Source organism: Chamaea fasciata, unplaced genomic scaffold, assembly GCF_029207755.1.
Source record: "Chamaea fasciata isolate MVZ Bird 193981 ecotype frontalis unplaced genomic scaffold, bChaFas1.0.hap1 SCAF_2, whole genome shotgun sequence".
Lineage (NCBI taxonomy): Eukaryota > Metazoa > Chordata > Aves > Passeriformes > Sylviidae > Chamaea > Chamaea fasciata.
The window spans coordinates 44,070,504-44,084,883 of NW_027094087.1; the positions used below are offsets into that span (position 1 = coordinate 44,070,504).

Consider the following 14,380-nt stretch of genomic DNA (forward strand, 5'->3'; position numbering starts at 1 on the left):
ATTTAAAAGATGGTTAATTCCTCTTAATTTCCTCTGTGGGAAACAAAAGCAATTTGGTCCTTCTTCCTTCCTAGTTTGCTGACCCTTTGAAAAAAAAAAAACCACTTTGAAAGTTTGTCAGGCAGCAACAAGCTGCAAAGAGCTGGAAGCCCAGCAGATCGGACCAAATTGAAAATGATCTCTGCTATCACATGATATTGAAAAAAATACCATGAAGGAGGAAGAGTACATTAATAATAGTTTTGAGAAAAATAAGCCTTTGATATAATTTTTATTGGGTCTTTTCATTCAACATCCTGTTCATACTCTTCACTAATTCAGGTGGACTATTTGATTCTACTTCGGCATAAGCATTAAGTGTTGAGCAAGGCAGAGCACAGCTGTGGAGGAGCATCCTCTCTCACACCCAGTGCCATTAAGGGAAGAGATGGTCCACTCTGCCCCATAAACTAACCCTCAGCACTGATGAAGCTTACTGCCCTCCCTCCACCAATGTAGCTGGTTGAGGCAAATGTTTCAGCTTCCTTCAGCCAATCTCCCCAGCCCAAACTAGCAGGTTAATGTGAAACAGCATTCGAACATAATGCTTGGATTGTGGGGGCTTCCCTGTGGTTGAAAATCAGTACTAGATGCTTTGAAGTGGTTTGCAGGGTTTGATTCAGGATCTCCATATTTTGACAGTTTTCATAGCAGGTCTTCAGCTAAGTAGATTCCGTGTGCCTGATGGGGTTTCTGACATGTTCATATGGTATGTTCTGCTGGCATATGAACTAGCAGAAATATGGGGAAAACAGTTTTACCAACCAGCAAAGCTTAAGGAGTACACCTGCCCGCATTCTGCTGCACTTCATACTTCTGAAAAGCTCCAGGAATATTACCTGAAGATTCTAATCAGCCCAACATACATGGAATTTTATCTGTCAGAAAGCTCTTAACTACAGACAACACATGAGCTCACAGAAAGTATCACTGCATGCATTCTAAAAGAAATGTGGGGAACACATTAGCCATAGCCAGGACATTCCTAAGCCAAAAGATTGTTTTCAGGGATGCAAAGTATTACTTCTATAGGCACAGCACATGGTATCATTGCACCAGACAGTGGTACAAGCTAGTGTAAGCTCCTGCTGAGAGATTGTTTTAAATGGCATAATGTTGAGCACTCTTTTCATTAAACGTGACTGTGTATTCCAGTTCTCAAGTAACAAGATGCTGAGGAAACAACATCCCTTTAGTTCCTTTGAATTTAAATGATAGCTGCCTATGGTTTTGATGAATCTTATAAAGGCTTCAGAAGCATTTCTAAATGTATTGGTGAATGCTGGAATATGTACTCAATATTCTACCAGAAAATCTCAAAAGCACACAAATTTTGACCAATGAAGTTTGGAAATGAGCTTTATTTTAGTTTCTAAATTTAAACACCAATCTTTTGATTAAGACATAAAAAAAAGAAAAGTTTAATTGAGCACTGGGCTAAATCTAATGCATTTTAACCTTGCAGAGAAGATGATCAAATATTCTGCAGTGAATGCTAGTTAATACACCTGTGCTTTCTGGTAAAGAAACACATCCATCAGCTTTGTAACCAAATAATTCTGTAATTATTTTCAAACTCACTCTGTCCCTACACCGAATTGTCAAAACAAATAAAATCATCCTTTCTCATGATAGTGGGAAAATATTGGTTAGCATCCTGATAGCCCAATTTTAAATCTCTAGACACTGCACATAAATAGCTGAAATGCAAGATTGTTTGCCTTAATTCTTGCATAATTTTCCTTAAACTATGTGTCCTTGGTAGCTTTTATTTTTAATGCAACTTTTAGAAGCAGAACACTTGGGCTATGCCAGCTGCCCTTTAACGTTACAGGCAAAGTTTGAATGAAAAAAAATCCTCTTAGTTCCTGTGCTAGATTTGTATGCACAATTACCATTTGAACTGTGTCAGCAACGAAGGTATGATCTGAACAGCTTAGATGTATGATGTTAACAACAGATCTTAACGGCTACACTCACTTAAAACAAACTCCTGACTCAGAACTCTAGGCAGCAGTTAAGTTTTAGTCTGTCCATATGTTCATGTAGTCATTTTAAACTTTCAGGACTGCAGCTTGTTCATTATCTACAACAGCAAGTCAGCAATACTTTAAGACTTTAATATTTTCAATTAATCGTTAAACTTCACTTAAAAAAATTAAGATGCACTTTAAATCAAAACGAAGTCTGAAAGACGCATGCAGTGTGTAATTATGTTCATTACATTGCATGAAATAAAAAGAAAATCCTCTCGTGTGTGATTTCAGAAACGTCTGGGACAAAGCTACTGACTTCACAACAGTTATTAACAAAATAGCCAAATTCTCATGTCACTTATGCTTATCACAAATAGAAGTGAAAAAGGCTACCCACTTTTTTGAGAGCAGCTACTTACCACTTCTTCCAAGGCAGCACTTCTTCCAAAAGAACAGGTGAGGTGTGCGAGGCAGTTAACAAATGAAGAGAAAAGTTCATTTGGAATGGCCGTTAAAATATTGCGAGGAAATACAGTTATCAGATTGCTGATAATACTGGAAATTCCCACTGCTTCAGAGTCTTCTATTTCAATTCTATAGATAGAAATAGCAGGTTTTTGCCATTAAGAAAATTGCTAAAAGGGAATTGGTTCTGTTGATACATTTTCAATCAATAAGTCTATTTCATAAGGAGCACCACCTACTTTAAGCTGCCCTTTTACAATTTAAGCAATCCAACAGTCAGCACAAATTATATCCAGAAATAAGCAAGCCATACCACGTCTCCACACAGATATGCTACAGTCCAAACTAAAGATTAAAAGATGCCATCTAAATTTAGAGAGCAGGCATACGTACCCATTGATAGTATTCAGTAATCCCTCAATGAAGTGTGCCAGGTAATCAACTTGTGAACCTTCATCAGGAAAGACTGGCCCGTGCAAAGATGCCAGCTGTGCCAGGCACTGTAATGAATCTTGGGCCATATCTGTATCTTCTCTGATTTTTCGATGTACCTTTCAGGAAGTGAGGTAGTTAATAATACATGAAAACAGGGTGTTCTTACAACAGTCACATGGCTCTCAATCCAAAAGAGCACACACCAAAAAAAGCTTACTATAACTTCCACTCAGTCTGAAACACAAGAGTTTCTGCAACTCCCTAAACCATGGCAAACATCAAGACAGTGACTCAGCTCACACAATCTCAAGCCTTAAATTAACTCACTGAAACTAACATTTAGTTAAGGCTCACCTACATGTTGAAAATTGAACTGTCTATTGAATGTTATGTCTTAAAGAGAGAAACAGATGCCAGCCAGTCAGACATGCTGCTCCTTCTAAAAACAGCAATAATGACAGTCATCTCTATTATGCTAACTATGCCTAGGCTATAGAGTCTTGCTAAAGTTAGTCAACAAGTTCAATCAAGATTATATAGATGCTTCTTTAGCAGAGGTAAACACTGAAGACATATACAAAAATGAATGCATCACTTCCTTGGCAACACCCTTATATTATACAAGGCCAATAGTAATCTTCCTGCATTTGTGCAAACTGTTATGTCATTATTTCTCTTGATGAGATTTTCTAGATTTGAATCTAGAATGAATTTGAATTTGAATCTATGTTCAGTAAACATATTTTCATACTTATTTTCATCAGTCAAGTACAGATTTAAAAAAATTTTTAGGCTCGTACCTATTTTTTCACAGAAGATTTATTGAGTAAACAAACAAACATAGAGTAGCTTTCTCACCCAGAAGTGAAATTTAGCTAAATTATTTCAGCAATATTATACCAAAAAGCACAGTTAAAACACTAACCATTTTTCTGTGGTGTTACAGTTGCAAGTACACCCAACTCATACCTAGTTGGATTAGCTGCACGGTTAATCCCTGAAAGATCAAACTAGCAGGAGAAACAAACCCTGTAACAGAAATACGCCTCCTAATATACGTCCCACATGAGGCTGAGATTAGAAACGAAGGCTCTCACTCTAATGCAGCAGTCCTGCCAACATTTGCAAGGTTATTAAAATTTCTCAGATCAGATAAATGAATAAAAATTACTACCATTTACTTACATTACTTCAAACAGCAAACTACTACTGCAAGCCTCAACCACTGCAAATCAGGAATCTAAAACCAGAATTGACAGCATGCTGCCCTGGCTAGCATTCATTCAAAAATAATAAAATACAGGCGAGCATTGGTTACTAGTAAGTAAAATGCAAATATATTTAAACAAATCTGCATATTATTAAAAATATTTTTTTATCACAAATAAGTTATTTTAAACCAATCAAGGAAACAGATATGCAACTCTGACAACTTCATACTATTAAATGAAGAAGGGTTAACATGTAAGCCAAAAAGTTATTTGCATGTGGAGGTTCACAGCTGACAGCAGCAACTGTCTGGATAGTCTAGACAGCTGTTCAGATTGTGTGTAGCTGCTGAGAGTTCTGCCACTGATTTTTTTTCACCTTTTCAAAACTGCTGGATAAACTTGGAGTAAAAAAAAAAAATTTAAACTTCTTGAAAATCCTATCAAGTAAGGACATGTATCCAAACACATACTGTCAAGCAGCACCAGAGAGTTACATTTACATTGTCTTATAACAACTTCATCCAAGTTTTGAGCATATTTCTCTGCTTCGCAAGAATGAAAAAAAGCCTGAGAATGCTGAGTTCTCAGATCCCAAGAGACGTAACCTAAGTTAAATTGCATAGCAAATGAATTTATAAGCCAATATATGTTGCTGCTGTAGTAAGTCCTAGCTGAGCGATGATTACAAATTTCTCCCAACAGTTGTAGAAACAAAACAAAACAAGTCCTATCCATTTTTAACACAGAGGGGTTTTTAAGTTACAGAAATTGAGTACTGCATTCCCCGCTCCCAACACTTCTTCCTTATCCCTTCTACCTTATTCTACTTTAATTTTTGTGGATTTCCTTTGTGCTGAGGAAAGAGATGCAGAATTCTGTACGCTGAAAGTAGCTAGAAAACTACAACTACATTACTTATTTTCAGCTGTTCTGTCGAGCAAATGCTTTATAATCAGTGAAAACACACTGCTTGTTTGATCTTTTCTGAGAGCCACTACACCTTATCTGAAAGATTCACTACTCTACTACTGCTCATCGTGCTTGCTTTTGTCTGATGAGTACATGTCCCGAATTATTAAACATATAAAAGTTGAGATAACTATAAACCTTTTTCTGTAGCTAGTGATCATCAATTTAAAGCAATTAAAAGGCAAAATATAAATTCAGCACCCTAGGAAAAAGACAGTAATTCTGTCCGCTTCGATAAGCAAGCTGAAGTGAACAGGATCAGTCCTACCTGATGTAAGAGTCCGACAATACAGTTTTAGAACGGGAAGGAGCTGCTTTCCCTGTGGTCTGGACTATGAAAGTTGAAGAAAGAAACTTACTGTAAAGAAAAGCTCCATAACTCTGCTGTCCAGGAGGGTCTCGCGCCAGGATTCTGTTGGCTTTAGCATCACATTTTGTGAGGATTCAAACATAGCTATATAATGTCTGCCCAGTTATCTGGTGTCAAGGTCAACAATAACATTCCTGCTTGGCTTTAAAAAAATCCTAGATACAACAGGATCCATTCACAAAGAATGTAATGGAAACAAACTTTAAGCCTCTTCACATACACAGCATAATTCATGCATGAGGCCAAGGAATAAAAGGTATTAAGTATTGAAAAAAAGAATGCTCCAGGAATGTTAGATAACAGTTTGATCATAATTATGAGACATACCATAGCGATATGATCACTTTGATAACCAGGGTGTCTAATGTGACACAGCGAGAAGGGAAAAAAGCAACCGCAATTAACAGGTGTTAAAATTTATGCAAAATAGGAAATAATTTTCTAAAAAATTTTCCTGGCAGCTTTTAAAAAGGCCTTACCATAGCTAAAGATAGCTCATTGAAATCTATATCCTATTTTTCTAAATAGCCAGATATGTGTCACAGAATGCAGACATGTTAGCCCTGCCTTAATCTACATTTTCTAATCACACTGAGAAGAACAAAAGCACAAGTCAGCACAAGGCATCATCGCATTCAACACGTTTGTAAGAGACGCTCATGAAAAATGCGCACGCTGTAAAGACACAATTTTGCTGCACTCATTTCAGCTCTCACCATGTATTTTGGCATAACTCAACTTACAAAATTCTGCAAATGTTCTAGTACAGAAAAAACAGAGACATAAGCAAAAACATTTAAACAAGTTCAATTATTTGTCAGTCTGATCACACAACACTATCAATCAAAAATTTTTGGAAGTACTTCCCTTTGTAACCCCACCCATTTCAAGTAGTAGTTGCTAAGTTAAAGTAGTTTTACTAATGTTTTATTTGTCTTACTTAAACCCTACATTATCCTCTTTGATCCCTTTCTAACCCAACCGTCAGAGTAAGTAACTGCATGTTCAGCTGCACATAATTTACTTACTGGTAATGAACGGCATTACCTTTTGTAGTGTAAGTAATCCAGGACTATAAAATGCGTATAAGAAACTATTTCTATGTCTAGAATAAAATAAATTTTACAATGGCATCGTTCAAAACAGTGGATCCCTCAACTTATGATGGGTTTTGTTTAAGGGAACAATATTTAAAACAATCAAGAATTTACTACGAAAAACTGTGTCACAAAGCAGGATGCACAATTTCAGTTTGTTTATACTTGTCTTCTGAGTTCCACCACAAAACAAAATTCCTAATGACACTGTGCAAAACCACATTCCCAAAAAAGGGACTTTTTCCACAGTACAGTACCAAGTGGACCTTCACCAGTGGTATGTGTCCAGGACTGTTGTCAGCATGTTATACTGCATAAGAACAATATCAGGGGTTTTCACATTAGTGCAAAATAAAAGCAGTTTCACAATTTTCAAGATTATCAATGTGTGTCGCACTATACCAGATCTGCATTTTTTCAGATGGGGAAAAACTAGAAGTCACAGAATTCTCTACTTTAGTTCCATCTGAAACACTGATATAATTTAATTGGTCAAATATGCTTTGGTTCTACCCATTTAAAAAAAAAAAAGAAAAATGTGCATGAAATTATCACATGCAAGCATTCTTTATCAAGAGTAATATTCTAAATTAAAACTAACTTTATCTGGCAAATTAAGTTATGCCTTTTTTCCCTTCTATTTAGAATGTTTTAGTCGAAATGGTATTTTAAAATTGCTTACTGACAAGAATGTTCTTTGCTGCGACTCTCCAATAAGCTATTGACTTGGACATATTATCAGAAGATAATCATAAACACATCACCAATCTGTGAAAAATTTACTCTTTGTTAGGTTGAGTCTACAGAGGGGACCAGCTACAAAATGCTTTTCACATGAAATGAAAGAAGCACTAGTTTGCTGACACTATTTTAACACGACTCACTATTTAGCAGCCTTACCCTGTTATTTTTAGTCTTGTTTCTCACGCTAACAGACTGATGACACAGCTGACAATAGGAGATTTGTGGGTAAAATATCCGTTTGCTGAAAATTACAAATTACGACTCCACCTATCATGGACATCTTGCAGCCATTTTCCAGCGTGTAGTACATGTATGCAGGCATTAGCAGAAACTGACTGTGGAGATGCTTACTGCCACAAAATACTCCAGCTTATGTTGTGCTACAGTTTGGTCTTAGTAACAGCAGTCTAGTTATGGCAAACCTGAAAAAAATGGCACTAAATTACCTCGTACAAAGGTGAACACAGGACAACTGCATTCTTCATCATCCAAAATTAATTTGCCAAGACTTACAAAGAAACAAAGTACAGAATGAGCAAAACAGTTGTTTTTGTTTTGTTGTTTTGGGTTTTTTTTTCTAAGCATTAAAGCTTATGATTTAGACTTACAATAAGATAAATGATCAGCATAGATTAGTCTGCTATGACATCCTGGAGAGTTTGGGGGTTTTTTTGTTACCAGAATGAAAAACAATTATAAACCACTTCTGGTAATAATACAAATGTATCTCACATTCCCAGGTCTACTGAGGAATGATCAACTTTTAACAAAATTCACTTTGAATGATATGGAAATCCATGTCAACATTTCACTCATTTTGCAAGACTTAAGGTACTGATTCCTCCTGATACTTGAATCTTCCGCATGAATCAGGTTATTCAGTGATTGTGAACCAAACTCTATTAAAAATCATAAGAACATAATTAGATGCCTTAATATATGATAAGGTCCATAAGCTGGCTATTACTGCCTAGAGAGGAAGATGAGAAGACCATAATGTTAAAAGAGATTTTCTTTCATCTTTGACTCAATTTATGCATATAGACATTAGCTCTACGCTTGGTTTTGTTTCATGAGTTCGAGAAATAAGAGGAGTTTTTTCAAAGTTATAAATTTTGTATTTTAAAACTAGTTTAGAAAAAATACTTTGAGGTTTTATGTGCTTCTTGGAGCACAAAAATAAAAACCCAACAAATGTGTAGTTTTCCTCTCACTCACAGCCTCTGTCCGAGGAAGGGACTGAAGATGAATATCAAAATATTTCATATCCAAAAGCAGTCAGTAGGGATTAGAATATTTTACTTCAATACTTCAACAAATTCCAGATTCTGAGAATGAATCCCACAATCTTTTTCCCAAAAGGGGCAAGGCTTGTTCTTCCACAAAACAGTAAGTCTGGAACTCAAAAGTCAAAGCTGAGATTTCTTCTACTACAAAGTAGTATTTGTAAGTTTGTGCACAGAAGTGAAATTTCCCTCCATCTCAGAAATGGAGGGAAAACTCCTGGAGTGTTAAGGTCTGAGTATCTTTCTCTAAAGTTATTTTAATCACTTTACTTTTGTTGTTTGAAATATTTCTGGACTTTGTGCCAGCCATAACTTGCCTTTTAAAAATAAAAAAAACTGCATTAGAAAGGTACCTGCCCTCCAGTGTTATGTCAAATACTGGTTTTATCCGGATTTTTAAGACCTCCTCTGGCTTTTTAGCTAGTGAGCCAAGCACATGGGACGAGTCTAAGAAGCAACTGCCTAAAACTGCTGCAGAGGCTTGCTGCCCCCTACGGAGAAATCCTTCACAGACCTTTCCACACCTCACACTCCCGGCAAATATATCCAGCAACCAGGACAAGGAGCATATGCTTTAATAGTATTAAACACAAGTATGCTTAACAGTCACGAGAATGAAACAATACTTTGTGTTAGAGACACTGGACTCAGATTGCAGGAACAGGAGTAGGAAGTGCAGGAACACCCAACCTAATTTTAAACCTGGCCAATTCCAGAGCCATGCCAGTTCCAAGGCTCATGACCACCCATGTGGATTCTGCAGTTCTTGGTACATTCTGCTGCTATAGTTATGAGCTTATGATATGCAAGCTGATCACTTCCAGCCTAACTGGCACTTAAAGCACCCATGCACAAGTGGCTGCCACACAGATGTGGCTCAGCAGTCACACCTTTCCACCACACACCAGCTGCCACCCAGGGTGCTGTAACCATCACTGCAAAACTGGAAACTTAAAAACCACTGGGGCAAGAAAGTTGAACATCAGCTCCCCTTGACAAAAAGGGTCATTCCTGGTCTCTTTTCTGATATTAATGATGTTAAGATGTTCCTACATTGTGAATTGATTACAGAATTCATTCAAGAAAAGTGAAATGATGAAAGATTAATTGTTAAAAAGTTCAATATCAATACAAATTTGTTTAGTGCAGTTATGACAGAATTCATGGGATCTTCCAATCTTCTTGGGTTTGCCCAAAGTTGTTAGAAAGGACTGACAAGAAAACACAGTATCCTAAATAATTTCTAAACATCGGGGATTTCCAGGCCATGTCAGTTTTCACCTAAAAAAGAGTGGTAGGTGATTAAATCTGATAAAAGTAAAATGCAGCTCTCTTAAACAGAGCTGTGTCAGTTACACTGAATTTTGCTCTATATCCCAAACAACAGACAGGATAGTGTCCCAATGCTTCATTTTTCAGGTAAGAACAGACTGCTTCAGTAAATTCAGGATAATTCCAGGCTGCTAACAAACAGAAGGCCTATGGAAAGCAGCTGAAGAAATCTATATTGTCGCTCCTTGGTAGAGGTAGAATTATTTCTGTAGCTGTGCAACAAATCAAACCAGGGGCCAAAACCTGCTAAAAAAAAAACAACCATCACATTTTTAGCCAGGTGGTTCCCTACTCAGCATCATGCTCATGGCAGGTTATAAGGCAGGATGCTCTTTCAGCAGCAATGCCAACCTGGACCATTCCTCAAAACCAACCTTGAGTTTTCTGTGTGGTTTTCATGCACTTCCATTATGCACAACAGATGCTACCAGTCTGGGTTGGACTGAGTTCAAATCTTAAAAGTCTGCAGAACTGTATGGTTCACAGAACCTCCCAGACAGGTGTCTCATTCTGGCTTGAGGTTTAAAAGATGTTTTCAAAACAGAGATATGAAGAGCTTTCTTCCTTTAACTGTGTGGCCAAGGAACACAAAAATGTTCAGATCAGACAAAAGCTTCAGTCAGTTAATACAACTGCCACGGCATCAACAATTCCAATGGAACAGCAATGATATATATTAGTAGAGTTCAAACACTTGGTCTTCATAACCTGTTTTTTAAATCCCCTATTCTACATTCACTTGAAAATTTGCCAGCTTGCCTCTGAGCAAGTACAGGCACTAAAACCAAAACAAGAACTAAAGATCAAATATCTCTTTACTCATGTACTGTAATCCATATATTGAAGAATAAGGGATAAGTACCTCTATGACAGCTCCTAATGACAGATAATAGACACCTTTCTGTAGATGGGAGACAGCTGCACACAATTCTTATGTTCTGTTAAAGAACTTTTACATTTGAGGACGTTCAGCCAAAGTGCATTAGAATATGGCTGCCAGGAACAGAAAAAATCCCAAGGTCAACGAGAGAAACATCTCAAAGTAAAATGATAGAAATTGTAATTACATCCTGACTTCACAGGATGTGTATGTCCATGCCAAGGTGTATTAAAACCCAACAACATTCAGCTTCTTAATTGGAGACTCGCAATGTATTAAAAGTCAGATTCTTGAAGGAACTTTTGTAAAGGAGAGGGCTGTACTTTTTAGTACTGATCAACTGAACTTCCTTAATTGGTTGAAACATTCATTTAAGAAAACTTAAAACTAGTTCCATCTGAGTAAATAACATTTAACAACACTGTAACAGCACTGAAAAAAGAAACTGTGCAGAAGCCAACATGGCAAGAGATATTATCTCTGAAGCCTCCACAAACACCGGGTAAACTAATATCTCAAGGTGGCAGATAAAAATAACAATAGATGATTGCTGGAAAATGAAATGGGAGAAACTGGACATGACTGAAAGGAGGCCTCCTAGGTCATTGTGCTGTGTCCCTCCAACTGCAGCCACAACTAAAAATACTGAGTTCCAATCTGAAATTAAGTAGGTTCCAGAGTTTCTTCCTTTGTTACTCCAACGACATGAGTATTCCAGAATGCATCTTTCATGGTAGCAATTGACAATGCAGACTTACTACAACTTTTCTTACAATTGGTGGCAATGCTGTCCAAAACTGCATTTAACAGTGCAACACTTATAAAGTTGTCCTATAACAGCACAGAACTCTGGAGAAGTGGTATGTTTTGATTCAATTCTAACAACCTGGGGATTTGAATAACGTGCCACTTTGCAGTAGCCACCATACAGTTAATGCACATGTATGCTACTTCCCGTTTTTGGAGATACAAGAATCTTGCTAAATATTACATAAATATACTTCAGATTACTGTGCTGCTGCAGGGAATACTGAGAATCAATACTATCTTGCCAGGGGAAATACCAACTAAAGGAAAAAAGATATATCTGGGAATACAATGGATCATTTTACTCCATGCTTCAAGTATTAAATTTATGCCCATTGCTGTCAAGATTTGGAAAGAGGACACCAAAAGGACTCTAACCAATCAATCAACACAGCAATTCTTACACTCTTATGTAATATGCTATCTATTTAGAAACTACAGCCAAGCTAAGTTTGACTGCCCATGAGCTAACAATCAACAGTTAAAGAGGTCATCTTAAGGAAAAGAGATATATATCACAATACAATCAACACGGCACTGTAAACCCCAAGAGTTACTGAATCTTTGGCAGCTAAGACCAACTTTTCTCAAGGGTGACTGAAGATGTTCCAACTTCTGTGAAAACAGGTTGATACATAAATAATGTAATTCTTACAGCAAAATGAAACATCCAATGGTAGAAAACAAAAAGATGGTATCAGGTGGATCAGAAATAACAAAAATATTTGAAATGGATCCATTAAGAGCACTTAGGTCCATCTAATCTCCAGAAATGGCCAGAACTTGTTTAACAGCTGTAGTATCTAAAGTAGGCCAAATAGCAGAAAATATGATTAACCTTAAGCAGTAGTATGGCTTGCTTTGGCATTTCTAGTAACATTTATTTACTAGCACCTAAATCACTTCCTATTATATAGATATACAAAGGAAAGCTCGAATTCCAAGGCTCGATATGTTGCACATGTCTCTCTGTCTCTCTATCTGGCTCCACCAGTGCAAGCCTTAACCAAGGACAAAGAGCTCATGAAGAACTACAGCCCTCACTTTTGAACTGTACCAAGATCCTAGACACACCAACAGGTTAGAAGTGATTAAGAGCAGTGTTGCAGAGAAGGAGGTGGGGGTGATGGTTGATGAAAATCTCAACACGAGCCAACAATGTGCACTCACAGCCTAGAAAGACAACTGCATCCTGGGCTGCATCAAAACGTTGGAGAAGGAGATTTCTCCCTCTACTCCGCTCCTGTGAGACCCCACTTGGAGTACTGACTACAGTTCTGGTGTCCCCAACACAAGAAGGACATGGAATTGATGGAGTAAGTCCAGAGGAGGCCACGTAGTTGACTGAAGAGTGGAGCACCTGCCCTACAAAGACAGGCTGAGAAGGTTGGGGCTGCTGAGCCCGCAGAGGAGAAGATTGTGCGGAGACCTAATAGCAACCTTCCAGCGTCTGAATGGGGCCTACAGGGAAGCTGGAGAGGGATTCCTTCTCAGGAACTGCAGTGATAGGACAAGGAGTAATGGGCACAGACAGAGAGGAAATTAAGGTAAAAAAGTAGGAAGAAATTACTTCCTGTGAGGATCGTGAGGCACTGGAACACGTTGACCTAGAAGCTGTGGATGCCCTAACTCTGGAAGCGTTCAAAGCTGGGTTGGATGGGGCTCTGAGCAGCCTGGTCTAGGGGAAGGTGTCCCTGTCCATGGCAGAGGGGTTGGAAATGGACGATCTTTAAGGTCCTTTCCAACCCCTCAACATTCTGTGATTCTGTATTTAGGACTACATCGGAAGTTTGTGCAGAGACAGACTAAAATTCAGAGGGAACCACCACTGCACAATACAAGAGCATTTCCTTCCTATTTGAAATCCCAAATCCACTTCCAAAGACTTTTATAAGGTGCAATAATTTGACTAGAGTCTCCATTTTATAGGCACAAGCGCAAAGTTCCTCTCTGAACCCCTGCCAAATCACTTCAGGGATGAATGGAAGTGGGATATTTACTTTTAATCCATGGAACCTTTCTTAAAGCCAATTTAACTGGCATTCTGCTTTACAGATGTGAATCAAGGAATATCCAGTTTCAAATAAATTTATTTTTGCTGCCTGCTGCATAATGAACAGACCAAAAGAAAACAAAAGCACACAGGTATCAACTTCTGACCGTCACACCAGGAAAGCAAATAAAATCCTTCACAGTGAATTTAAGAGCAACATCAAGATTCCTGCAGCATGTATAACTTGGTAGCAATTTCAGAAGTTTTAAGAAAAAACTTTATAAACCAGCTTTAAAATTTGGGTCTTGGAAAGTTTGCTGAGTTTCTTAAAGGCAGTCTGGCTATTAGAACAGGTACTATAATGATTTACTACACATGCTGTCTAAAACCTCTATTAAATACAGAGTGTGATTGAGTATTTCTACAATATTTTTCTAGCCTCTTCTTTGGACTGTACATTTTAATATATTTTTTTCTTCTCTCCTTCACCAAGAGCCTTTATCTTTCTGATTCCCATTTCCTCCTCTACTTTCCAACTTCACTTTCTCTGGACTAATGATCAGATATCACAAAAATATCAAAATGGAAGCAACGGCATCTGTGTAAAATGAAGTTGACATTTCTTTTCTCAGCTATCAAACACTTCTTTTCAGGCTGAAGAGATTCTGCGTTCCAGTATATACCATATTCTTTTATGGGGAGTTGGTTCATCTGCATGCATATTCCTACATGATGGGGCATTTGCCTGTCTCTACCTCTCCTCTGAGGGAGAAAAC

General features: G+C 37.6%; 1 protein-coding gene across 1 annotated transcript in view; it reads right to left on the minus strand.

Moving 5' to 3' along the window:
• The window catches only part of XPO4 (exportin 4), a 78,878-nt gene that overhangs the window by 26,406 nt on the left and 38,092 nt on the right, over window positions 1-14,380 (minus strand). Inside the window, exons 7-9 of the mRNA XM_066175843.1 lie at window positions 5,455-5,567; window positions 2,874-3,031; window positions 2,435-2,609 (exon numbers count right to left, since the gene is read on the minus strand). Of these exons, the coding sequence (XP_066031940.1) occupies window positions 2,435-2,609; window positions 2,874-3,031; window positions 5,455-5,567 (446 nt within the window). The remainder of the gene's footprint in view (window positions 1-2,434; window positions 2,610-2,873; window positions 3,032-5,454; window positions 5,568-14,380) is intronic.